The sequence below is a fragment of the Sceloporus occidentalis genome, unplaced genomic scaffold (assembly GCF_023333645.1).
Source record: "Sceloporus occidentalis isolate IW3139 unplaced genomic scaffold, rSceOcc1.0.p SCAF_4, whole genome shotgun sequence".
NCBI lineage: Eukaryota > Metazoa > Chordata > Lepidosauria > Squamata > Phrynosomatidae > Sceloporus > Sceloporus occidentalis.
Window position 1 is genome coordinate 44,397,626 of NW_028316984.1, and position 27,881 is coordinate 44,425,506.

Here is a 27,881-nt window from a genome sequence, read left to right on the forward strand (position 1 = left end):
TGATGATGATAGTACCAAATCACAATAAATTAGTGTGTTAGAATTTGCTAGTCATTATTGAAGCCAGATTTCCATAGCACAGTATTTTCAAAAAAGGGCTTGTGAATCTTCAGTTACTGTATTGATCACAACATAGGGGAAGCATTCTGAATATTAGTAGCTAAACTTCCATTTGAAATGATGTACAGATTAATAAGAACAATGTTTCAGGGCAGAAGCCAGCTTAGCAACCATTGCTTCAAAAGAACACATTTGCATCTCTTTCAGAGGAAATGTTTGGCACTCATTCTGCTCTGTGGTGGTCTCCAAATGGCACTTTTTTAGCATATGCAGAGATTAATGATACTGAAGTTCCAGTTATCGAGTATTCGTTTTATTCAGAAGATACGCTGCAGTATCCAAAGACCATTAAAATCCCATATCCTAAGGTCTGTGTTATTTATTAAACATGATTGTTGAGCAGTTTGATTAAGAGAATAGTCACATTTAATCAGTTGCTGCTAACAAAAATATTGTCTGTCTCTCCTCAACAGCTTGCTGTGATTACTGTGACTTAAGTCAATAGCATCTGGCAGCATTGAAGTATTATATTATCTCTACAGAAACAGGAAATACAAATGCAATTTAGGGCTTTGGAATTTTTAAAGTTTCTGAAATGGCTTATTGAAATCCATTTTGGTGAGGATTGGATGAAGGAGAACCCCCTCTTCTCCCTAGATCAATTATCTGACTGGGTCACTTTTTTCTTTGCACAGGCTACTTCCAGAAATGGAACAGGGTCATATCTGTCTTAACAGAGAAAGAGATGGCTATAAATACAGATCTCTTTCTGATATAATTTTGCACAGAAAAAGTTGTAATGCTATTCCATTAGGATGTAAACCTGATCAGCTTGAAATGCAAATTCTCTGTTAAAAAACTGTACTGTAATGTGGCCCTTTCTCTTGGCTTTCTCCTTCCATCTCTGTCTCTCAATTTTCATTTGAGCCAGCTATGACTGAATTGCATGAATACTATCAAAATGTATGTTTTTTTCCATCTGTGTGCACACAGACATGTGGTTATCTTCTGTAAATAGATGCCACAGAGCAATCACAAGTCCAGAGAATAGGGTCTTTCCCCATTACTTGAGTAAAAAACAACCTCTTTTGAAGACATCAGTCCAAAATACACTACAGAAATAATCCAGTTTGAGACTGCTTTAACTGCCCTGGCTTGGGGCTAGGGAATTAGGGAAATTGTAGTTTATTGTGACACCAGAGTTTTCTGCCCAAGAAGGCTAAATGTCTCACAAAACTACAGTTCCCAGAAATCCCTAGCATTGAGCCAGAGCAGTTAAAGCGGTCTCAAACTGGATTATTTCTGCAGTGTGTTTTGGACCATCATTAGCATTTCACTGCAATCTCCCATACAGTATATACTTATGGTGCATGGTCATATCCTTATGGAATGAAGGTGGATCATGCAAATAGTTTGCCCTAATACAACACAAAACATTACCTCCCTTCATTCTTCAGATGGAAAAATCAAGGCTGAAGCACCATCTGCCTTTTCCTTTCCCTTACTTAACTGAGCTGAGATAAGAGGACCCCAAAAATAACTTTCTCATGTCATAGGTCTGGAACAGGCAGAGGGATGTGTGTGCATGTGTGTAGATACATGTACACTAATGGCATTTTAGGTAAGCACTACTACAGATTTTTTGTGTGTATCCTACCTTGAACCCCCCCCCCCCCCAATAGTCCTCTGAAGCATGAAAGCAGTGAAATAAGTAGCATAATTGCTGTTGGATTGCTCCTCCTTGTAGCTACATGGGTTTGTCCTTTCTGTGTTGGCTAATTTGCTTAATGGAATGCTCCTTAGTGTCTGAGGTCATGGAAATGTGTGTGTCTGGAATTGTTTTTCATTTTAAAAAACAGTACTTTGCAAAAAAAATTATGGGGAGAGTATAACATACTCCATCAGTTGCTCCCACACTGATAGAATAGTATTTCCTTTTTAACATAAAATTAAATGTTCTGTGTTGGCTTTGCAGATAGTTTTCAAAGGGTCTGTGTACTTTTTAACAGAATTTGATAACTTTTTTTCTTTCCTTCATGATGTTTTTATTATTTTTATGTTGTGACTTAAAAGTAAAACTACTTTCAGTTGATTGTACTTTTATAATGGATACATGGCTGTATGTAGAGTCTAAATTGTGGTATGAAGTGTTGTAACTTTTTCTAGGCAGGTGCTACAAATCCAACCATAAGGCTGTTTATTGTGAATACGCAATCTCTTCCCAGTGTCAATACCACTGAAATTGTTGCACCATCAAGCATAAAATCTGGGTATGTGCCAAAATTGAAGTAAAATTTGTTTTGTTGATTGGTATAATTGAACAACATTGTAACAATATAAAAGGGTTCAGTTTTTTAAAAGTATTTATTTTATTAAAAGTAGAACAAACAGCTGGTGGTGGGTTGATTATAATGTAACATGATCCTTCTTTTAAATATATATTCAGCTGGAATTAAGATCCATATTAATGCCATAACAAAGCTGGAATTTTGATGTTTGTAATGATTAATATTATAGGAAACTACATACTATGAAGTCATATTTAAGTCGGGAAAAGTGACAAAATCAAGATACCACTATTAGAAATTATAGGATCACAATTTGTTGTAGTGGCATCTTGATTTTGTCACTTTCCCCGCCTTAAATATATGTTTAATCTTAGCACTCAAGATTGCCTGTAGCTACATTTTACAATACATTCAGGGGAAAGGAGAGATGACATAGAATGAGCAGATGGTTGAATTATTGCTACTGGAGTTGTATGACCCACTGCACTTCTTCTGGCCTTGAACTTGTCCCCATCCACAGTAAAGATGTGATAGGTCTGGGACAATGAACTGGACTGAGAGCAATATGTTAAATACCGTAATCCTGTTCAGTTTTTATAGTAAACATTCAGGGCTTAATACAATCTTCTATTTCTTAGTTGTTTAAGCATATGACAGAAGACAACTGCTGTATTTGTGGACTTTCCCATTCAGTCTGAGTGATATGGGGCAGCTTTTCCCATTTGTCCCTTTTCACATGAAGCTGTCCTTCTCAATTGAAAACCAAAAGAGGAAAACTCTTGCAGACAGTTTTGCTCTGTGTGTGTTCTGGCTTTACTGTTATTTTTATTATTTATTAGGAACAGAAAACATGCAACAGGGAAGAATGTAATTTAATATACGTAACACATTCATTTTCAGCTTTTTCTTTTCTTTTTTGCCTTTTTCATTCAGTGTTAGTTTTAATACTGGCTTTTGGATAATCTGTGTCTGGATTATTAAATTTGGATTATTCAGTTTTTGGAAGAATGTACCTGCATTTAACCCTCGTCCAGGCAGATAAATGACTTCTGTCAAGTTTTTTAAATCTGTCATCTTATCTAACTGCAGTAAGAATCCCAATGTACTGGCGAGTATAAAATGCTTCAAGACCATGGGATTGTCACAATACCCGCATGCCTCAAACTAGAAAAGTTCACATAGAGCCATAGCATTGGAAGGGATCCCAGGGGTCACCTAGTCTAAGCCTTTGTCAGGAATCCACAACTGAAGCACTCTGACAGATGGCCATCCCACCTCTGTTTAAAAACTTGCACCAAGGAGGTTCCACCACCTGCTGAGGTAGTCTGTTCCACTGTCAAAAAACTCTTACCATTAACATGAAGTGGAATATTTGTTTTGAGTAGCTGTCAGCCCTCCTTATTTGCAAAAATTGTAACAAACGCAAATGCAATAGATTTGTTCAGACCATTTCATCCCACCTGCTTTTTGCTATTAAAGCAACAACAACAAATGTACATAGCAGGTGGCTGAAACTTGAGGACAGTACTTACAACTTTTTGGGTGACAATGTCATAAAATGCCTATCTGGTAGGTCTAGTTCTTTATGAATTCTATAGTAAAATTCAATTCTGAGGGACTAAAATGTCCCATCTGCCTGTATAAGGGTTAAAATTGAGTCTCATCTTTTGATGCTGAACAATAAAATCCCAAAACATGTTGTTTAGATTTAATTCCTTATGAGGGCAATGTTTGTTTGTGCTGATTGGAGTTGGTATCCCTAGACACTCATATCCATGGCCTAGGAAAAGGGCAAAGCATACTTATGGACAGTTGGAGGTATTTGAAGAGATTTGTGTATTTATTGCAGCGGTAATGAAAGAAGCTAGTTTATCTATTCCACAATTTTAGGGCTACAGTGTAAAAAAAGATGCAAACTATTATATGCAGTTATCCATGATATAATAAACGTTTATAATTTCTTATTCCATGAAGTTAATGACATACAACACAGCATTATAAAATACCAAATGATGTGTAGCAGATATTGTAAGTGCTACGATATGTCAAGTGTTCAGAGAAATATAAATGCAAACCATTGCATTTTAGAATTGAGATTTGAGTGCATTTATAGTTACATGCTTAGAATCCTGTTTTTATGTCCAGGGATCACTACTTGAGTGTTGTAACATGGGTGGCGAATGAGAGAATCTGCCTTCAGTGGCTCAGAAGAATTCAGAATTTTTCAGTTCTTGGCATATGTGACTTCGCTAGACAAAATGGAACATGGCAATGCCCTGAGGTATGCAAGGGGGTGTCAACTTTAGGGAGACAATGAAAAAAATAAAATTCTTTACATATCAGCTTTTGGACTTGGGAAATGGGGCAGAACCAGATAAAATTTTGGTAGTCACTTATAACAGTGGGAATTTAATTTAATTTTTCCCTTTCAGGAAAAGCAGCATACTGAAGAGAGTAAAACTGGTTGGATTGGCAGGGTAAGTGTCCATTCATATATAAGCTGCCTTCTTGGACCAGGTCTGCTAAAAACCCAAATAAATATGTTGCACAGTTCATGTCTACAATGTTAATTTTCCTTTACGAAAGATAGCTGGGAAATGGCATTTTCCAGTGGACAAATGGAAAAAGAGGTACTTAGCTCCAAATGCTCCAGTTCCTCCTTGGGTTCCACTCTGACACATGTGAGGCAAATATTGGTCCATAAAGTGGTAGAGTTAAACACAGTTCTGCATATTCGTGCATATGCTTACCTGGAAGCATATATCACTGAATATAATAGAGTGTTTGTCTGAGTAGACGTGAATAGACTTGTGGTGTAAGTTCCTTTATTAAATCCACGATCATCCATCTGGAATGAAATCAGATAAAATCTTGTTGAGATGTAATTAAAACAACAAAACTTTAACAGCAGTGACACTATTGTTCTAAAAAGAGAGGTAGCTGAGTTGCCAGGTTTATTAAGTGTCCACATTCTGTTTCTGAAGAAAAATGGGATAAAATAATGGCATGGTATGATTTAAAAAAAAATGTGTGTCACACTGTTCACTTTTCGCTTGCAAGTCATGTCTTTTTACATTTTTGTTTTCCTGAGGAAAGCTTTCAAAAACACACCAAGTGAGGAAGGAAGCAGCACAGCAGGGATAAAATCTACACCAGAAAGATGGGAGATAATCCCACCTGCTGTCAAGCTTGTTCAGGAAGGGAAAGACCTTACAACTAACACATTTTTGCTTCTACACCATAAAGTCTCAGTCAGCAACATGATGAGCAGACTGTGTATGTTGTGAACAGTTATGCAAAAGAAAAGAAAAAAATGGAAGTGTGAGTGTACTATAAAGTAGCAATAGAGGAGATATTCCCCCCCCCCCTCCTTTTTGATGTATACTCTATGACAGTCCAGCCGGCAACTATTCTGTCAACAAACCAAAGCTACATATCATTATTCTGTTGCACAAGGGTCAGAAACTCTTTTTAAAAAATAAAATGTTGTTGACCCATGGGAAAAATCAATCAGAAGCCAGAGCCAGAACTAACAGTAGGCAACCCTTCAGTAAAATATATGAATCTTCAGAAGAGGGCCAATCTAAACATATATTGTGTCAGCTAGAAGGCAAAGAGAAATCTAAGGGGGGTTATGGAGAAATATAATTTTGATCACTAAAAAAAGGAAATTATTGTAGTGGTATTTCTTAATTCCTTCCTTCCATTTCAGACACTTCTCTGCAGGCTATTCTGAAATGCCCCAAAGCCACTTTGTATCATTCAAAAGACTTGCTCCTCAACCCATTTTCTAGTCTTAACTAGGATTGACCTATTGAATGAATGGGAATTGGCACACGTGCTGGCTTTACGACTCAGATACTGATTTGACAGTCCTGTTCTGGTTGAGAGTAGTAGTTGGATTTAGATCATGGATTTCTGCTGTTTTTGTCTTGCCTTTCCTTCTGATTTTCAGTGGGTAAAACAATAACCACAATTATGCATATTTACATACCTTTCCCTGAGTCCATTGGAGTGCAAAGGCTTAGAGCCTTGCTGCTGCTGTTATTATTGTTGTTGTGTGCTTTCCTGTCATCTGCAGCTTATGGCAACTGCAAGGCAAATCTATAATGGTGTTTTCTTGGTAAGATTTATTCAGATGGAGTTTGCCTGGTCTCCAGTGTCAAAGTCCAATACTCAAACCACTACACCATGTTGGGTCCCATTAGAGCCTTGAGCTTGCTGTTGTTGTTTGCCTTCAAGTTGTTTCCAACTTAATGGCAACCCTATAGTGGGGTTTTCTTGGCAAGTTTCTTCAGAGGGGGTTTGCCATTGCCTTCCTCTGAGGCTGAGAGTATATGACTTGCCCAAGGTCACCCAGTGGGTTTTCATCTCCAAGTGAGGATTTCAAGCCTGCATTCTGGAGACACAGTCCATTGTTCAGATCACTAAACTTCACTGGGTCTCCCTTTAGAGCTTTACTGGCTATTGCAGGCCATATACACCTGCGTGAACTGGCCCAGGCTCTGAGATCTTCAAAAGAGGCCCATCTCTCCATCCCACCACCATCACAAACTTGGTTGGTGGGGACGTGAAAAAGGACCTTTTCGGTGGCTGCCCCTAGACTCTGGAACTCCCTGCCCAGGGAGACCAGAATGGCTCCTTCCTTGTTGGCTTTCTGCTATCAGGCTAAGACCTTCTTGTTCAGATAGGTGTTTAAAATAGAAAGTTTTAAAAGAACTTCCTGGAGGTATTGTATTATTTTCAAGTGTATGATTTTAAGTGCTTTTTTCTTTTTAAATTGTATTCTGTTTTTAAACAAATTATCTATTTTAATATTGTAGTAGTTTAATTCCTTTTAAACTGTCATTTTTGTAAGTTTTAAACTGTATTGTGTTGTTAAACTGTACAGCATGTTGACTCTCCATTTTTGAAATAGGATTTTCACTGATTTCCTGCTCCTTTTGTAGCTCTTAGTGCCACTTTTTCCAATGGAGTATATTTTCAATAAATGGAAGGCTAACTTAGGGTTAAACGGCATGTTGCATTAAACATACAGGCTATACTTTTTATGTCCTTTAAAAAAGGCACCTTAAAAGTAAGAGAATGAAAGAACCTGGTCAAAAGTGGAAGTGCAACACCACCAGTTAAGGTTAACCCCCCACTGCCTAAAGACAAATACTCCAGTGTCCCACTGGCTATAGTATTTGTTGTCAATAAAATACTGTGCAACTGCAAAGATCAAGTTGTGTTTGCACTGACTGGTCAATACCGCTCTTTTCACTTACCAATTTGAAATAAGAATTGTTTTGTAACTGAAAGCATAGATTCACTGAACACTAGTGTTACTTTTATTTGTTTGTTTGTTTACAAATATCTATAATCTGCTTATGTCTGAAAAAATTCAAAGCAGTGTACAACAATAATCAAACTTACAATATATTTAGGGCTTCATCCTGAAATAATTCTCACATGCTTCCAACTCGGTAGGCAGTGGAGTAACCAGCAAAAGCTTCTGGGTTATTTATTTATTTATTTATTTAAAAAAGGAACCTCATTGTTGTAAAACTGGGAAGAAATGGCTGTCCAGTTCAGTGGCCAATTGCAATTAGTGGCAGCTGATGGATTCCATGTACCGAGGCAGTCCATCCATAATTACCTTGCTATTTTTATCATGATTTTGTTCTATCATACACTTTTCTAGAAATATTATGCCCTTTGAATGGAAAAGTTCAACATTTCCTTCCTGAATCAGAAAAATGTGGTGGTACCTGCATTTCCCCAATACTATTGTATCAATTATTGTCAACATATGAAGCTAAATTGAAAGGACTGCTGAACATTAATTCTTTTTTTCCAGTTTCAGCCATCTGAACCTTACTTTTCATATGACAGAATTAGCTATTACAAAATCATCAGTGACATAAATGGCTATAAACACATCCACTACACTGACAGCACAGGGGTAAGTGACATATGTGTTACTGATTTCTGTTCGCATATCATGAAGATTACATAATCACATTTTATCTACTATTTTATATTTTAGAAGACGATACCTGTTACAAATGGACCATGGGAGGTAATCAGCATAGCCGCTCTAACAAATAATTATATGTGAGTTTCTGTTGAACTGTGTAAGTGTTAGTGTATTGGAATAAGGGTTGTAAGGAGTACTCAAATACTGTTTATTTACTTAATGAACTTTTATCCTGTCTTTCTCCCAATATGAGATCTAAAGCAGCTTACAGCGTAAATATAATAATTCATTAGTATTTGCTGAAGAAAGCACTTCATTTAGAAATTAAAACTGTCTTGTCTCTGTTTCAAAAGGTTCAAACATCATATTAGTTTTCCACATTGATGAATGTACTGTATAGAAAATTGTTTTTGCCCTGTACTACTACAGGGAATAGTTGAAAAGTTACAATACAAAATAAATATTAATAGCGCGGGGGTGATGTGCTCTGCCACCTATGCTGATTCTACTATTCCCAAGGATGGACAGGCCAAGACATTTCTCTTGGTCTCACCACCATCAACAGCTCATTCCATGAGGACATGGGAGAGGGCCTTCTTGGTGACTGCTCTCATTTGTTAGAATGGAACCAAACTAGTTGTGCAGATTTAATCAATAACTTTTTTGTTTGCTTCACAGATACTTTATCAGTAATGAATTTGAAAGTATGCCAGGAGGGAGAAATCTTTATAAGTAAGCTATTATATAAGCTATTACTATATGATGTACTATATGATGTTCTGTTGTTGACTGTTTATCGATCCATTTCCTGTATTGCTATGTACTGTATATGTATTATCCTACTTGTGAGTATGTATTTTCCCTGGATAATGATTAACCTTCCATTTTGAAGCCAAGCCCTCCCTCCTGTCCATCTGCCTTGGTCCAGGCCTCGGAGGTTGAGAGGAACTGCTGGACCTCTTACCCTTTCCCTCCACCACTCCCTTCTCCTTCTGTGTCATGTCTTTTTAGATTGTAAGCCGGAGGGCAGGGAACCGTCTAACTAAAAAGATTGCATGTACAGCGCTGTGTAAATTTACAGCGCTTCATAAATAAAGGTTAATAATAATAATAATAATATTTTAAATCAAAGCTATTGAATGCTAAGAAAAAATCCAGTTAATTACCATTTTTTCATTTTTAAAAAAGGTTAAAAACTACAGTTTTAACTCTAACATTTTAAAAAGCATTAAAGACTAAAATACTATGTATTTTGAGATTTCAAAATTGTCATAAGACCTTTAATGTGGCCAAGTGAACCAGAAATATGTTGTTGTTGTTAAAGTTTATTTATATAGCACTGTAGATTTACACAGCGCTTTACATAATGAACAATTTAAAGAACAAAACAAAATTATAAATCTTGATATCTATACAGCACACTGTTAGGAGTGAGGCTGAGCTTTGCTTAGAATTGGGTATTGCATGATATATTTTTTGGGGTCTGGTCAGGCTGTAGCCTGAATCCTATTAATTAGTCTCAACTAGAACTGGCTTATTGAATTCATTGGTGAATTCCATGGTTTGCCTGGTTTACTCTACTTGCAACTAATTGTAGGATTCAGGCCTATGTGTTGGATCTTAACAGAATTGATTTTGAGGGTAGTACCCCCAAAACACATTATTTAGCAAACTAGTTTGTATTGTGCCTTAAAAATGAAGTGTTACCACATGGTGCATAGTTATTTAACACAGAGACATGCCTACACACACATACACACAAACACAAAATATTTGTCATGAAACAGGGTCACTGTGTCTCTCTCATGATTTATGATTATGTTGTTAAACAAATAAAAAGTGTAAATTTCCTGATACATATAAAACACTCTAGCGAAACTGAAAATAGTAAGGATGACAGATTTTGCACTCCAGCCAGTGCTTATGCTAGCTGGGGAATTCTAGGAGGTGTGTTCCAAAAAGGGAAATATCTCAAGCTCTGAGAATATCAGTATGAAAAGTATATAGAACAGCTTAATAAAGCTCTTAAGGAAAGAAAAATATGCAAATATGAAAAATAGAGATTGTATGACAGCCATGGAAATTATGAGAAGAATTTAGAGATTATAGTGAAACACCTTTTCTACCAGTTAATCCGTGTGTGTGTGTGTGTGTGTGTGTGTGTGTGTGTTTAAAAAAAAACAAGACAGAATAGAAAAAGCATTTGTGCTAGTGGAATCCTTTAAAAACAAGTAGCATTTAATCCGAACTAGCTTTGTTTGAACTCTTGATGAAACTGTGATTGGATTAGATATTTATGAAATGTTCTTTTGCCTTTCTCTTTTTCCCATTTGTGCAGAGTGGAGTTAAAAAATGGGTTTCCAAAAACATGCATTAGCTGTAATCTAAACAAAGAAAGGTGTCAGTATTATTCAGTATCCTTCAGCACAGATGCAAGATACTATATACTGAATTGCTATGGTGAGTACAGCTAATTCTATCTGAGAGAAACATGACTAGATATTCAGGATTCTAATAAATTCAGGAAGCTTTCCTCTTATGGTTTGACAGTTACTGAGAGTATTATTGCATATCCCTGTTCCCATTTATGTCTGAAGAGGGCTCCATAGTCTACATTTTTTCAACTACTTATTAGGTAGTCTGAGGTTATCAGGTTTTTGGTTCAAACTCTAGATCTCAGAGATAGGCAATCTATGATCCTCCAGATGTTGTCTTCATTACCAGCACAGCTAATGGGCGGGGATTATGGGAATTGCAGTTCAGCATCTGACGGACCACATGTTCCTCATCAGTGTCACAGATATTCTTACATGGTTCTCATAAAGCATGAGACGTGCAGCAATAGTCGGAAAAGCTCTGTGAATGAATGGCTTCATGTGCATGTGCCTAAACTTGCCCTTATGCTTAATGGAGTTTTCTGAATCACAACGAATAACAGCTTACTTGGTTTTAATTTCATCTGACTTTTAAACACATAATAAACAAGTATGTAATATTTCCTGAGTTTGTGTTGCTGTAGGCGCTCATCCAGAAAATCCAGACTTTAATTTCCCTTAAAGAGGTGGAAGAAAAACACTGAAACATACAGCTCCACTTCCTAATCATTTCCTGTTCATTTGAACAGATCGCCACCTAACTATTTAGATGGATACAGTTTGTTCTAGATTGTTTTTTTATTTGTTTGTTTGTTTGTTTGCTCATTAAATGCAGAGCTTCCTCCTTAGTTTTCTTCTTTGAGATATTCATTTTTCCCAGGCCCAACCCTCAAACGATTGTACTAGTTTTATCACTGCTGTTCTGATTACTGTTTTAAATGCAGTCATATGTGTATCATGAGCATCTTTTAAAGCTTTCTTTTCGTGGTGTAAAAGGTAGTGAGGGCAATAAGTAGGGTATTCAGAAAAGGGCTGTCATTTTTCTTCTGCCACCTAGAATGAACAGAAGGTCAGACTTTGGGGCGGGGGGGGGGGGTCCATCTGGGAGTTAAGGGAAGCAGAAGAAGGCTGAAGGGAGGTCACATACTTGAAATGTTAGGTAGTCTGCATAAAGCCTCAAGACAATTTTTTTTTTCTTCCCATATCTCCCTCAGACTTGGCCACTGCATGAATTTCTCAATATGGGTTCAAGTAAAATTAGGTGCAAGAGTCAACTGGTGTAGTGGTATGACTGTTGGAGTATGACTCTGGAGAACAGGGTTCCAATTCCTGCTTGGCTGTGGATACCCCATGGGTGCTCTTGAGCAAGTCACACTCTCTCAGCTTCAGAGGAGGGCAAAGTCAAACCTCTCTAAAGAAATCTTGCCAAGAAAACCCCATGTCAAGTTTTCCTTAGAGCCGACATAGATTGGAAACAACTTGAAGGCAATTCACTCTTTTTAAATTGACTCTATACAGGCATAACAAAATTAAATGCATTTTCTATATGCCTTAGTTAAAAATGAAGAAATCACAATTTTAACACTTTGTTCATAACAGGTCCTGGCCTGCCCTATTTCACCTTGCACAACAGCAGTACAGATCAAGGTATTTTAACTTTATTTTCTTCCTTAAGTCTATAAGTACATAATATTTGTGGATATTTACTGTTTGCAATGCAAATTACAATTCAGCAACATCTAGAAGGCCACAGGTTTACCACCCCATTACAACTTACTACTGGATATGGCTAGGGATGATGGAAGGCCTGCCCCAACAACATCTTGAAGATCTCAAGTTGGTTTCGAGTTTCTAAATTCTCTGCCCATAGCATGGCAGATGTTTTTATGTGAGTACTTCTTGCATCTACCCACCTGACTTCATACTACCCAGTTCTCTATGCACAAAATGACTGGACACTTTTCTGTCCACAACTGCAGACTCTAGGAAAACAACTGACCATTCACTTTGTTAAAAGATAATAAACAGGATTGACCTTGTGATTTGCAGACACAGAACTGGGCTGATAGTATGGTAGAATTATAGAAACATGGAATTGGAAGTGGGGCCTAGAGAGGAAAGGTCATGAACATTTGAAGATAGTGACAGAAGTCCTCTGAAAGTCATTATAAATATGCTTGGGGAAAGCATTTTGTGAGTATGGCAAATATTATTGGCGTTGTTGATATTGTTCAGAGCTTGGAAGATTTATATTTTTGGACTACAGCTCCCAGAAATACAAAGCTAGCATGAGGAATTCTAAGGGTAGCCCAAAAGAGTAATTTTCCAAGCTCTGCTGGCTTTCTATTCCATAGCATAGTAGGGAACATATGGAGAGTTGTGACACCTCATTTTCAGTATGATTCATTTTAAAGCAAATCCATAACAAGGAAGTGTCAGTGTCAGAGAAGTTAGGTTTTGTATTGGAGGCCGAACAATTTTAAGCATGCCACATCTCCTCCAGTTGCATGTTCTTTTTCTGAGGCTTTCACCCTATTCTCATCTCTCTCACCCTAATGACTGCTTACACATCTGTTATTCTGAGTGGCTGCTCCCACACTCTGGAACTGCCTTCCACAGAAGGATAGGTTGGCCCCTTCTCTGCTTTCCTTTCACTGGCAGGCAAAGGCCTTTTTGTTTAAGTGGACTTTTAATGTGTAAGCAGGGATACTGCTTATTAGAGTGTTTTATTTAAAACTTTTGTATGTTTTTAAATGATTTATGTTTATGAATAATTGTTTTAAAGATTTTATTGTGAAGATTTTTAAAATTGACTCTATCTGGAAGAAGCCTTGGGCCCCGCTCTAGAAGATAGGTGAAATAAAATAGTATTGATATTTGAGCCATTTTCTTCATTTTGATTCTTCTGGACAATCATGTGTGGGCCCTTTCTACCTAATGGGGTGACATTTGAATATGAAAAGTCCAAGTGAATAGAAACCAGCTCCACCATAGCACCTACAAATGAGATCTAATATTTTTTGTTTCCTTTCTGCTACCCCCTTTTTTAAAATTTGGAGATTGGGGCAGAATAAACTACTGAACTCCAGCAAATGTGGAAAGCCTACTGTATTTTTGTAGAATTTTGTGTTTAGGCTTATACTTTAAACATAATTCTTTCAGTAAAGGTTAATCTCAACTCCCCTTTCTTTGTAGTTTCAAAGGTCCTGGAAAACAATACAGACTTTGAAAATTTGCTGAAGGATATCCAGATGCCCTCTAAAATACTAAAAAGTATTCCACTGCATGGAGAAAGTAAGTTTACAAGCAAACAATAGCTTTTAATAAAACTGAACAAAGTAAAATCTTTACAATTTGAGTCAGCAGTGTGATGCAGCAGCTAAAAAAGCCAATGTGATTCTAAGCTGCATCAATAGGCATATAGTGTCTAGATTGAGGGAAGTAGTAATATGACTCCCTTCTGTTTTGGTGAGACCTCACCTGGAATACTGTGTGCACGTACAGGGACCACAGTTCAAGAGGGATATTGACAAGGTGGAATGTTTCCAGAAGAGGACAACCAAAATGATAAAAGATCTGGAAACCATGCCCTGTGTGGAACAGCTTAGGGAGCTTGGTATGTTTAGCCTGGAAAGGAGAAGATTAAGGGGTGACATGATAGCCATGTTTAAATATTTGAAGGGGTATCATACTGAGGACAGAGCAAACCTGTTTTCTGCTGCTCCAGAGAGCAGGACATGGAGCTATGGGTTCAAACTACAGGAAAAGAGATTCCATCTAAACCTATGAAGAACTTTCTGACAGTAAGAGCTGTTTGACAGTGGAATACACTGCCTTGGAGTGTCATGGAGTCTCCTTCTTTGGAAGATTTTAAACAAAGACTGGATGACCCTTTGTTAGGAATGTTTAATTGTGCATTCCTGCATGGCAGTCTCTTCCAACTCCATGATTCTCTGATTCTAAAATATTGTTTCGATAGAACAGATATACATTCAGAATATTCTTGTGAAGTTCAAATTTGTGAGAGTATTGAAAGGGACTTCCTTTAATGTAATACTTGACCCTGCTGCCTAAGAGAAGGTGAATTGGTTAGCCTGCCACATGCAAGGTGCAATGATCCTTGAAGCAGCCACCTTATGCTCAGTGGTCAAGAGAATGAGCTCTGAGCATGTTGCCATGTATGGATAGTGGAAAACAGTGGTGTATTTGCTCAATTTAACGTAGAGGCTTTTTCAGATACCATATATGCTGGTCCAGCAAATTCAGTATAACTGGAAAATGCAAAAGAGTTGTAATTACCTTGGAATTTGTATCTTTAATGGGTATTTCTTTGTTTTATTACTTTACCACACAAAGTGTATGCAGACTCCTTGCCTAGATTTTCATAAAACTGCAAATAAGTCTTTCACATAGTTTTGAGATGGATGGATGGATGGATGGATGGATGGATGGATTTCTGTTGCAGAGATGAAGTTACCCCTTTGCCTGATCAATGCAAGTAACTAACATGTCCTGTGCCTCAATTGGTCCTGCTTTCCCCCTTACCACTGTCACACTGTTTATAAACCTAGAACATTTCTGAGCAAAAGGGGTTCCAGACAGTTCTTTCAAAATGTTTCTGTGATGCGTTTGGTATGATATATATACTTGTTACATTGGAGTATCCAGTTGAATTCAGACAGACTTGCTTCCTAGGAGACGTATGGAATCTAACACACAGGAGATTACTGCACTACACTCTTGTTGCTAATTCCACCTTAACTGCTCTAGCTGGATCCTGTTTTATTCTGGGATTTTCAGTTTAAGGAGGGGCATTTAGAATTCTCAGCCAGAGAGCTCTTAGGCCTCACTCAACTATAAACCTCAGAATGCAACAGGACTCAACCACAGCAATTAAAGTGGAATATCAGTGCTATAAGAGTGTAGTGTGGGAATCTAGTCAGACTCATTGCCCAACAAATTCTAAAAGGAAGCATATTTTTCTTCTAATGCATTCTAGGATGCTTCCACACTGAAGAATTAATGCAATTTGACACCACTTTATCTGTCATGATTCCATTTTTTTCTTTTTTTCTTTTTTCTTTTGGAATCCTGGGAATTGTAATTTGTTGTGGCACCAAAGCACTGACAGAGAAGACTAAATATCTCACAAAACTACAAATTCTAGAATTCCGTAGCATTGAGCCATGACATTTAAAGCAGAGTCAAATTGCATTAATTCTGCAGTGTAGGTGCAGCCCTAACTTCCTTTTCTGACATACATCTGAAGAAGTAGGCTCAAGTCTATAAAAGCTCATGCTACCAACTTCTTTCTTTCAGTTAGTCTCAAAGATGCTGCAAGTTCCCTTCGCATACTTCCCTGTCTGAAGTTTCTGTTCTATCTACAATCATTGCCTATATATCCTTGCTCTGCCTCCTGTATCCTTTTTTAAACAGGGTGTTTAAAAAAGAATGGTGCAAAGTGGCTGTGGAGGCTGCCTCTTTTACAGCCATTCCACATGCTACAGCCCCAATCTGGCCTTTGCAGAGTGCAAAAAGGAGCCGCAAAAAGCGACTCTTTTTTGGACCCTACAAAGGGTGTGATGGCCGTGGACATGCCTTTTTGGCACTCCTTCAGCGCTGCACCATAGGAGCCCCATGACGGTGTGCACCACAGCCCCAAAGTAAAGCTGTTAGTTTACACCATTCTTTTTTCATCACCCTATATTTGTGTTTCTTTTTGAAGTAATATTTTTATTATGCCAAAATATGTAATCTAAAAGAAGGAAAATTTTGAAATGTAAAAATGGCCTCCATCTTTTATGCTCTTATCAATCTAATCTTTTTCTCTCTTGTTGCTTTGCCTCTCCCAGTTAGGAGCTAATAGGTAAGACAGATTCCTTTGGTTTACTACACAGCACTACGCATTTAAGCATATTTTCACATTACAGTAACCTTTCAACAATACAAAGTCACAAGCAACACTGCTACTTATAAGAGGGTTGTCCTTTTTTGGTTACAAGAGTCTATAAAGAATTTACATTTCAAGAATAACATAATAAGCGGGAGCAAAAGCACTTTGTTAGTCTAATGGGTTACAGTTACAAGTTACCTTTAAAAGTAACCTTTTATGAGAAAATTTTCATGCATTTTAGAGGCATTTTGATACATATTTGTCGAGTCTTATGCCATCTCTAATTAATCATAAGTCCCCCCCATCAAAGAAAAGAAAATAATAGAAAAGTAAATAGCAATGCAGCAAAATAGTTGCCAAATACTGTAATAAAAATGTCAACCCCCAGGCTTATTCTCATGTTACAATCCCATTCATGATTTGCCTCATTACATATATATGTAAAACTAACCATCCCTCATTCTCTTAAAGTACCAAGACTTTCATTTCATCTTGATTGTACACATTTAATCTTGCTGACAGTATGCCCCACCACCTGTACTGAGATCTGAAATAGGCTTCTTGACGTTCTGCTAACTTAAACATCTCTTGGGGCTTATTCTTGTGTTGTACTCCCATTCATGATTTGCCTCATTACTTCCTCTGATCAACACTTCCCATCATGTTCTGCTAGTCTGCACATGACACCTATCTGCAGCACCCACACATACTTTACCTTTTCATTCTTCAGCTTGCAAGCCATTCATTTTTGTTTTTCTGAAGCAGTAATATCCTGAATAAATGCAGTTAGAAACAGAGTAGTTAAATATGAGTTATACTGTGGCACAATAAAGGTTTAAGCTTGGCCAGGACGCTCTGTTTCACATTTACGCCAAAATTCATTGGGAGTGGCTTTGGCATATACTTCCTTCCAGTGGTAGCTCTGGTGCTTTCCAAGGGCATGTCTACACAGGCCAATTAAATTGCCCACCACTACCACCCTGACATATCTAAATGACACAGGGCCAAATCCCCAATTCATGTGTAAACTATCTTCATGGCATTAGGCCAATTATGCAAAGAATTTGTCCCTTTCCTAGTTAAAAATCATCACCTTTTGTTCCGGATTTTGCAAGAAAATCCAGAACACTCCACAGTTATGCAGGGAGGCTGTTTACATTCATGTCCTGCTGTTCCATCCGGTGGCACTGCTGCTGGCATGAACCACTCCGACGTAGGTCATGATAAGGTGCCCAGCCATGTGATTGACTCTGGAAACTCATTTTCGACCTCCAGCAGTGGTAGTGCCAGGTGGCACAGTGGGAGATGTGTGTAGACAGCTGTGCAGCATCATTCTGGAGTGTGGAGGTAATGGGGGAAATTCATGACAGCTCTGAGGCCAGAATATTCCAAGATCAGCCCATAGTATTCTGGCCAGTGTAGACAAGCCCCCCCCCCCCCCCATCAGTGTGTGATGAATCTGTTTCAAGTTTTACACAAATTTCAAAGGAATTGTCCAGGGTGCTGAATTCAAACTCAAAAGGGGTTAGCAGCTTCAATCACTGCTTTACAATTCAGATTAAAAATCAGAGTGAATTCACTGATTCACAGAGATGGGAACCACCAGCCACTGGTTTTCCCAGACTAGTCCAGGCTTATATATTCTGTAGTCAGCAAGAAGACCACAGATCAGTTTTTTTGTGTCACCATATAATAACTGCCAGATGTTGAGACTCTTGTTAACAGTAGTAGACTAATAGCACAATCCTGTGCTTTTTTACTGAGAAATAAATTCCACTGGTTTTGCTGAGGATTACTCTGGGTTAAGAGTGCACAAAATTCAAGCCTAAGTGGTCAGAATGTTACTATGGTGACTATACAAGAGGAAGAAGGCCACAACAATTGAGTTGAGTGAAAAAACATTTTAAGGATGTGACTCACTCACAAAATTTGGTTTGGACCCCTATTTGGTGATTCAGAAAAAAAGCAGAGTTTGGCTCGGACTGGTGCAGGAGCTGCCCAATCCATTTTTTTCCTGAATCCAAGAAATCTAAGATCTTCATGCCTCCTATTGAATGCTACTAGAAAGCACTGGCACAGCTGGAGGAGAGAGGCCAGGAGAGCTGCACCTTTAAAATGCAGGCTCCGCGCCCAGGACCATCACCCCACTGGCACAGAAACACCTGAGCCCACCTGGCTGAACCAGCCCAGAGAACATCATCAGCCATAGTGGTTATTAGGCTGGATGTTTTTTATTATTATTATTATTAGTGTATTAACTATGGAGAGAGATGGCAACAGGCTGAGGGAGATTACTGTTAATATATCTATTTTAAGCATGTAATCTGTACTTGTTTGTTATTTTGTTTTCGGGGGAGAGTTGGGGATTGTTATATTGCCTATTATGTTATGTTATGATAGATTATTATGTCATGTGATGTTGTTTTATGTTATTGTGCTGCCATGGAAGTGTGGGGATTGCCATTTAAATTATTATGCTATGTTATGCCTCCATTATTATGTGCTATGTATTTCGGATCTTGTACTCTGTATTCTTTTTTATTTTCTGTATAATTACTTTATTGTTATCATATGTCTGTGATGTTTTTGATGCTTGGTGTATTTTGTATTTTTGATGCCTTTGTTTTGTAATCTGCCTTGATTCCGCAAAGAAAAGGCAGAATATTATTATTATTATTATTATTATTATTATTATTACTATTATGTGGTTCCCTGCCCACCCCTCTCCTCATATTTACTAGAACTGGATGAAATTTGTAGGCATCATATATCCACCTCACTGAGGGAATTACAGACTTCTGACAGTTAGATGCTTTGTGAAGCATGCTTTTAAAAAAATAATAAATACCACCAATGACTTATTATTGTTGCTTGGCCAAATTGAATGAAATCTGTGGGCACAGATAACTTTACATCTTTCAGGTGAACAGGTCCAGGGGTCTGTGTGTAAGGGCTGTGTCTAGAGTGTAGAAGTTGCCAAATAAGAAAACAAAAAAGGGGGATGAATTTATTCCTTTTTCAGAAGGATGGCTGTGGCAGCCCAAATGTTATAGTGAATGGAAAACATTTTAAGCCTGTCCTGCTTTCTGCTCAGTTGGCACTAAAGCCACATGGGTGAAAGGAGTTGATGGTGGATGTGGTGCATATAGTGTCAGAAGAAGGACATGGACATCCAGAATTGTCAAAGCAAGCACTTGCTGCTATACCTTCAGGTCTCACAGAGACCACAAAGACTCTTTTTAACATAGCTGCTCTTGGGAGATGTAGCTAGTGAAAAGCACTGAGCACTGAGTGAATTTTGCAAAATTTTGCTAAAATTTCCCTTCACCAAAACACTGGATCTGGTTTTGCAAGGATTCTTAAGTGTGATTGAAAGGAAGAGGTGTCACTCACAAAATGACAATTCCAAGCCAAATGCATAATGTTTGAGAGGCACACAGTATCACTCTGGGTCCAAATTTCTAACAGATCATCAGGACTCCAGAAGTGAACTGCTCCAAAGGAATCCCACTTTGATTTGGACATCTCTTGGGTCTGCCTGAGTCAACTCAGTTTGATTCAGGATTTGTCCACAAGTGGAGCACATGCATGTACTAGTTATTTAGTTGTGTCAGTAATAAGTTTCTGTATTTGTTTTCAGATTTCTGGTATCAAATGATCTTGCCACCTCATTTTGATGAATCAAAGAAATACCCCCTGCTCATTGACGTGTAAGTGGCCATTCTTGGTTATTTATTTATTGAGTGCCTGAAGTTCTGTACATGCTGTATGGAAGCTCCCTTTCTAATACATACCAGCTCAGAGCTTGGAAAAGTTACCTTTTTGGCTCTAGCTCCCAGAGTCCTTCAGCCAACATGGCTAATAAAAATACCGGAGATGAGAAGTCGAAGGCTTTCATGGCTGGCATCCATAGTTTTTTGTGGGTTTTTCGGGCTATGGGTCTAGCAGTTTCTTCCTGACGTTTCGCCAGCATCTGTGGCTGGCATCTTCAGAGAATTTTTGCCTGGAAAGGACTTGGCTATATATACTGTGTGTCCTGCCTTTCCAGGTCACACAGTATATATAGCCAAGTCCTTTCCAGGCAAAGCATTCTCTGAAGATGCCAGCCACAGATGCTGGTGAAACATCAGGAAGAAACTCTGCCAGAATATGGCCACATAGCCCGAAAAACCCACAAAAACCCACTGGAGATGAGTTTTTGAAAGTTTAATTTGATTCTGTTCCTTCTCCACTTATTTCCCTCATTTTCTCTTGTTTGACCAGCCTCCATGAATGACTGGAGCCATTTTGATTTAAATTATAATTGAGTTGCCATCAAGCAGTTTGTATTAATGTAAAATTATAGTAATAGAAAATGGAGATAGAGTAGTTTACTGTGAATGGTCATTTTAGCCAATGTAAGGTTTATGTTTGCATTATAAACTCCAAACGATATGTGGGGGGAAAGCAGGGTAAGAACTGTTTGAAGACATTGTATGCAGAATCAGTGAACACCAAAGAATAATAAGAAATAACCTCAGTTAAGTTCTTAAATGTGACTTTCCCAGAAGGTGTTGATTTTTCTCTTGCATTCACTGCTGTCATTAGAAAGCAAGGGTAATGAGGAGATGCTCATTAGCTTGGAGGGCAAGGAGTCAGGATTTTTCTGAAAACAGCTGGTTTGTTTGTTCTCTTGAGACCAGTCCAGCTTATTAAAGACCATCTTATTAAAATCAATTGAAACTCTCCTACTGACATCAGTAGATGATCTCTAGATCAAGGCTGTAATGTGGCATGGAAACAATTAACTTAGAACACAATGACCAAACATTACAGGTAAAAGAGGAAGAACGAGGATTAGAAATTTGTAACCCTTATGTGTTGCACAGTTAGCAGATAAACAATGGCAGTGTTCTTACTTATCTTGCAAAAGCAATTCAGAAACATAGCAAGACATATTTGCTGGACCCTGAACATATGCTCCTGAATCCTTTCCTCCTTCACACTCCTCTGCACATATTAATGTATTTGCATTAATTACCCATCTTCCTCTAATTGCAAATTACAGAAATTTGTGTTTCATATTAAGTAGGACACAAATATTCTGTATTGGCTGGAAATTGGCTGTCATACGTAATAATACATCATACATAGTTGTAATTGTTTTGGTTTTCTGTAGTTCTCTTAATTTGTATTTTAAGCTTCATTATATTACATAATTATCACTGGGATTATTAATTTTTGCTTAAAATTGCAATGGCAATAAAGGACAAAGACATTGCTTATTAATATTCTGAACATCAAAAGTTATTCTTGTTATGTCTTGTTAATTTATCTGAAATTTGATGTGTAGCTTTAGGACAACATATGAAAAAAATGAATGTGGGCATGATGTTTTAATAAGAGTGTATTTCAGTAGCAAAAAATAAATAAGTAGAGTGGAGAACAAAATCAAACCTGAGGGTTTCTCAGTTATACTGCAATGAAAGCAAGAATGATTTTTCCCCAGAGACTTTATTATAGCAAAAGAAAACTTTCTTGGAGAACTTTTGGGGAATTATATAGTTATGAGAATCTGTCATTTTGGGAGATGATTGTACTCTTCAACAGCCAGTTGCATGGGCTGATAACATGAAAATACCGGTATGACTTCTACCACTAGCATGTTGACACAAAACTTGAGAAAAAGGCTGGCACTATACTTGAGTGGCATCTTGATATACTGCTACTACAGTATATGCCCCCCTGCCTTTGCTGCTCCTGTCTGGTATTGCTGCTGGCATTCATCAACACTTGGATCTTCTTGGCAATACTCCTGCATCTGGACAACATTGTCTTATGTTGTCCACAGTTGGAGAGAAGGAACTGAGTGGCTGCCATATCCAGTTTTCAACAATGCAATGTTCAACTTTGATTCTGGGCACTGTATTTTCAGAAATAAAACATAGGAATTGTCCAGCACTTAATAAGAACTGCTTGTCTCTCATTCCATTAGTGTTGTACATTGCCAGGGATGTCTGGAAGGGGAAGTAGGCAAGACGTGAAAGAAGAGGGCTGTAACACTGCCGACAAGGTGCCTGACTGCACCTATTTGAAGGGATGACCAAAGCAGAACATAATGCTACTATTACTTCCCTTGATGTAGACACTGTATTCATATTGATCCAACCTTAGGATTGTATTGGCTTTCTTAGCTGGTCTATCACATTGCTGACACACAGTCCCCTAAGACTCCTAGATCCCTTTTGCATGTACTGCTGTCAAGCCAGGTGTCACCCATCCTATATCTCTGCATGTCATTTTTACTGACCAAGTGTAGTATGTTATAAGACTTCCTGTTGACATTCATTTTGTTAGTTTTAGCCCAGTTTTCTAATCTGTGAAGGTCATTTTGAATTCTGATCCTGTCATCTGGGGTATTAGAATGCTGCAGTACCGACATTTAACCACTGCACCATCAGGGCTCCTTTCTGGAACTCTTCTGTTCCAGCTACATTTGCCTGTTTAATCTGGCAAACTGCATAAATAAATAAGATCCCATACATAAAATCACCTGAAATTCTCTCCACAGATATGCAGGGCCCTGCAGTCAGAAAGCTGATGCGGCCTACCGGATCAATTGGGCTACATACCTGGCAAGCACAGAGGAGATTATTGTGGCTAGTTTTGATGGCAGAGGAAGTGGGTATCAAGGAGACAAAATCATGCATGCAATATATCGAAGACTGGGCACCTATGAAGTTGAAGATCAGATCTTGGCAACTAAGTAAGCATATGCTAAAGTATTCCAGTATTTCCCCTGCTCCTTTATGTGCTAGTATTCCTTTGTAGCAAATGTGTCATGAAAAATAAAGATGACTAGGAAAGGACTTTTTTCATTGGAAGTTGTACCAAAGATTAAATTTTTAAAAATATTTTATCAAACCTGTCCTCTGGGAAGCTTTGTGTGTCCGCACAAGTGTGTGTGTTTGTGCCTTCAAGTTACCTGTCAATTTATGGTGACCCCATGAATTTCAAAGGGTTTTCTTAGGCAGGGAATACTCAGAGGTGGTTTTGCCAGTTCCTTCCTCTGAGATATAGCGTACAGAACATGATACTTGTCAGCAGTCCCCCAACCAAGTACTAACCAGGGCTGACCCTGCTTAGCTTCCCAGATCAGATGGGATCTGGTGCCTTCAGGATATTTAGGCCCAAACACAGAGTGAGGAACTGTAAACGATTCATGGGGGCATGCATTTTCTTGAGCATGTATATAGTTTGTGTATTTTCTGTTTTTTCTTAGAAAATTTTCTGAAATGAGCTTTGTTGATAAGACAAGAATAGGTATCTGGGGCTGGGTAAGTATTAAAATTAATCTTCCTCATAGTAGCAAAGTTAAGTGATTAAAGAGAAATATTATACTTAGGCTGCAATTAGAGAGAAATGAGATTGGGAAATTTTAGCTTCACTGGTGTTCCCTCTCTGATTTTACCTTCTCTTCCAGAACAAAGGAAGAAAATGCAGCTTTTCTTTGGCTCTGAGCAAAAAAACATTATTATCTCACTAGTAAGAGATAAGACTGGACTTTCTTGTTCAGCAGTTGAGAAAAATGAGCAGGGAAACCTCGCTGTCTCTTATCTCTGTTTTTTTCCTGCCCTCCCTCAGCAGTCCCTCAAGTGCTTAATTGTTCTATGCTTTCATGTGTATGAATAGAAATATTGCTATGACATCAGGGGTAGAAATTTTGGAGAAGATGGAAAGGCCTTGAGAAGCAGTGGCCTGCCATCTGCCTGTTCTTGGGAGTGACCCGGAAGGAAATATGGCCACTGAAGGAGAGATCAATTCCCTTATACCTGTTGTTAAAGTATAATTGGGGGCTCTTTCACATACACAGTTATGGCAGTATGATTCCATTTTAACTGCTATGACTGCCTCCTATGGAATCCTGTGGTTTGTAGTTTGGTTAAATGCCCCAGAGGCTGAGATATCCAAATGCCCCTCTGTAGACTACCAATTTCAGGATTCCACAGGATTGAATCATTGCAGTTAAAGTGGTACCAAAGTATTATAATTGTGCAATGGGAAAGGGACTTGGAACTAAACAGAGTGGCTTATGACTGAATAAACATGCTTTGGATATTGCTGTCACTGGACTGGAGAATCTGACTGAGATGGATGAGGCCTAAAACCATAGAAACCAGTATCTTTTGATATACTGTGTGTGTGTGTGTGTGTGTGTGTGTGTGTGTGTATGTCTAAAATTTCGGTTAGAAATTGACTCAAAAAGCCTGAGCCGACCTATCCATCGGTCAATGTAATACTGTATTTTAACTCATATATATATATATATATATATATATATATATATGCGTGCGCTGAAAGGCAAGAGTATAATCTGTCCAAGGAGCACTGAGCCCCTTCTATTCTCTCATCCATCCAGCCTTTAGTATGAGCACAAATAGTTATGCCTGCTGGAATTTTGTAAGTTCTTTGGCATTGTTTTCCTTTGCTTCATCCTTCACATCTTTCATTAAACACCCCTAAGATTTACCCTCGACTTGTCCACAGGTCATATCAAAATCCATAATTTTGGTCCCAAAACTTGCCCTCGACTTACATATGAGGTTAATTTATAGTCTAATCCAGTAGTAATTGGTGACCAACCTTCTAGGTAACAGTGCAGTTGAGGCTGAAAGGAATTCCTACCTGTACTTTTAAACACTGGGAGCTGGCAGTGGAAGATACACTGCAAATTCACATGGTTATTGATTAAATAGCTATTCTGACATGAGTCTGTATGGAGTCTATCTGGCCCTCAAAACTTTCCTAAACGGTTAAAGTGGCCCTTAGTCTCCACCACTCCTGCTCAAAATGTATGGGTGAGGTTTCCTGGAGCTACCTTGATGTTCCCTGTTACCTGGGTCTCTCTGTTGTAACACTGGGTGGCAGTTTGCACACATGTCCTGCTGTGCCACCCAACACAACTGTCACAACAAAAGTCGTTCTCTGAACAAGACTCCCAGCATCAGTCACACTGCTGGATACCTTATTCTGGCCTCAGAGTGAGTGACTTGCCACCACTGCCATGGTGTCAGAGGGCACAGTGGGACACATTGTAAACAGCCTCCCCACATTGCAGCGGAGGGCTCTGGATTTTCTGTGATGATCTGGAGCAAAATGTGCGTTATTTAAACCCAGTTTAAGGGGGACATATGGCAGGTTTGGTGCTGAATTGGCCAGATGTCATCTGGACAGTTTACACCAAAAATTGCAATTGGGCCCTGCATTGTCAGGACTGCTCATCATGATGACAGCAGGCGAGGACATTATATTAGACCCTGTGGACAACTCCTCAAGTTATTGCTTGGAACTGAGTTATGGTGCAGTAACTCGCTGACCACCAAAGTAATTTCTGAACAGGTGGTCATTCATTCCTATGCAAGATGAAGCACAGGCAAAATTGGAAAAACTTGGGAAACGTTTTTTTCACATGCACACATACACACTGAGAGAGCAACAGGTCTGATTTAAATGATAGCATGTCTTTCTTCCTAGTCATATGGTGGCTATGTGTCATCCATGGTGCTGGGATCTGGAAGTGGAGTGTTCAAGTGTGGAATAGCTGTTGCTCCTGTGTCACGCTGGCAATATTATGGTATGTGATTCTTTCTAGGTATTTAATGGAAAGTTGTTTTGCAAAGTGTTACAAAACCATACTTTCACATATTATATCTTTCTTGCATTGCGAAGGTGTTTAGCATGTTTACGATGTAAAAAAAATGTTATATTCATTTCATACTCCTTCCCAAATAAACTGCCATTTGGTCTGCCTTCATGAACTCATGTGAGGCGTTACACAGTGTCCCTGGATCATATTTTCCACTGAAAAACTTGGATGTGAAAAGGAAAATAATCTGCTTAACCTTTAAAAAGCACAAAATTACTTAATATTTGAAATTTTACTATAATGCAAATGTCTGCATTTGCATTCTTCAAAAGTGCCATGTGTTCCAAAGTGTTGAGGGATCATTTCTGAATGTCATAAAAATTCATTAACACTACTACTAACTTCCTTTGCTTTTGAGTGAGCTCTGAAGAGAGAGAGGACACAAATTTAATTCTTAACTGGAATATTTGAATCATGTTTCTGATCACCTCTTGTATAATTAACTTGAGTAAAAAGAATTAATATTGATATGCTTGATTTCTTTTAAAAATCTCCTCAAGGTGCTTTTAAGATCCTGCTTCTTATACCTTGCTTTTTCAAAAACTGCAATTAATAGACAATGTAAAAGAACCAAAGTGTGGGGGAAGCTCTTGAGTCCCTTCACCAAGGAAGAACTTGGGTCTTAGGTTATTTTTTCATTGAGAGGGCTTTTAATTTTCGTTAAGGGCTCACTACATCCCTCCCATCCTCACCATCATTTGAGCATTGTGCAATTCTTTTCACCCATAGTCACAAATCTGTGTTTGCTCTTGTGAAATATCTTTTACTCTGCCTACAACTTAGGTCCAAAAGACACTGCAGAAGTAATAGAGTTTGAGACCACTTTAACTGCCCTGGCTCAATGCTAGGGAATTGGCTTCCTATGGCATATACCTGGTTTCTACCATTGGTTTTTGTCAAAAGAGTTGTTGTTATTGTTGTGGTTATTGTTTGGGGGTTCTTGAAACAATACAAAAACCATCTGCAAAATTAGCATGAGTGTGTGAGCCAGTGATCTCTTTCAAATTGTACACAACTCTTCAGTGGAATATAGTGAAAGAACAGAAATAAGGCACATCTACTGAAGTGGTTGTATAACAGCAAACAGATGGCTCTATGACAGGAAATGGCAAGAAGAGGGAAGCTAAGACCTTGAGAAGCCTGAATAACCTCCTGATTTTAGGATGGCCAGATGAATTGGGATTCTGATCCTATATACTCATTTAGAATAATATAAATACACCAGTGTAGTTATGCTGGACCTGCAGTTGGACAACCAATTACACAATAGGGCACCAATTGTGAAATACTTGATTAACTCTATATCCACCAAGTCAAAAGTCAGAGAAGAGTCTCTCTCTCTCTCTCTCTCTGCCTCTCTTTCTGTGCACATGCTTGTGGAACAGCTGGCTGTGCTAAAAACTGCACTTATGCAACCTAGCTATCTTTGCACTTGTGTAGTGCTGCAACAGGATTTTTGAATATGTTGAGACTATGTCTCATGTATGCAGGACTACTAACTGCAGATCTTGTAGGATACATTTACAGAAAGTTCCAGTCACCATTCACTGTACTTGCAAAAAAAATCATTGTTCTAATTGTACTAGTCCACTAAAATATCCTTGGCCAGAAAGAGGAAACT

The 27,881-nt window shown here is 38.3% G+C and overlaps 1 protein-coding gene across 1 annotated transcript in view; it reads left to right on the plus strand.

The window, feature by feature from the left end:
* DPP4 (dipeptidyl peptidase 4) overlaps positions 1-27,881 on the plus strand; it is a 67,246-nt gene that overhangs the window by 22,850 nt on the left and 16,515 nt on the right. Inside the window, exons 9-22 of the mRNA XM_089519884.1 lie at positions 268-428; positions 2,227-2,330; positions 4,494-4,629; positions 4,781-4,825; positions 8,188-8,292; positions 8,377-8,444; positions 8,986-9,039; positions 10,646-10,767; positions 12,282-12,329; positions 13,878-13,976; positions 20,216-20,285; positions 23,126-23,320; positions 23,837-23,891; positions 26,089-26,188. Of these exons, the coding sequence (XP_089376010.1) occupies positions 268-428; positions 2,227-2,330; positions 4,494-4,629; positions 4,781-4,825; positions 8,188-8,292; positions 8,377-8,444; positions 8,986-9,039; positions 10,646-10,767; positions 12,282-12,329; positions 13,878-13,976; positions 20,216-20,285; positions 23,126-23,320; positions 23,837-23,891; positions 26,089-26,188 (1,362 nt within the window). The remainder of the gene's footprint in view (positions 1-267; positions 429-2,226; positions 2,331-4,493; positions 4,630-4,780; positions 4,826-8,187; positions 8,293-8,376; positions 8,445-8,985; positions 9,040-10,645; positions 10,768-12,281; positions 12,330-13,877; positions 13,977-20,215; positions 20,286-23,125; positions 23,321-23,836; positions 23,892-26,088; positions 26,189-27,881) is intronic.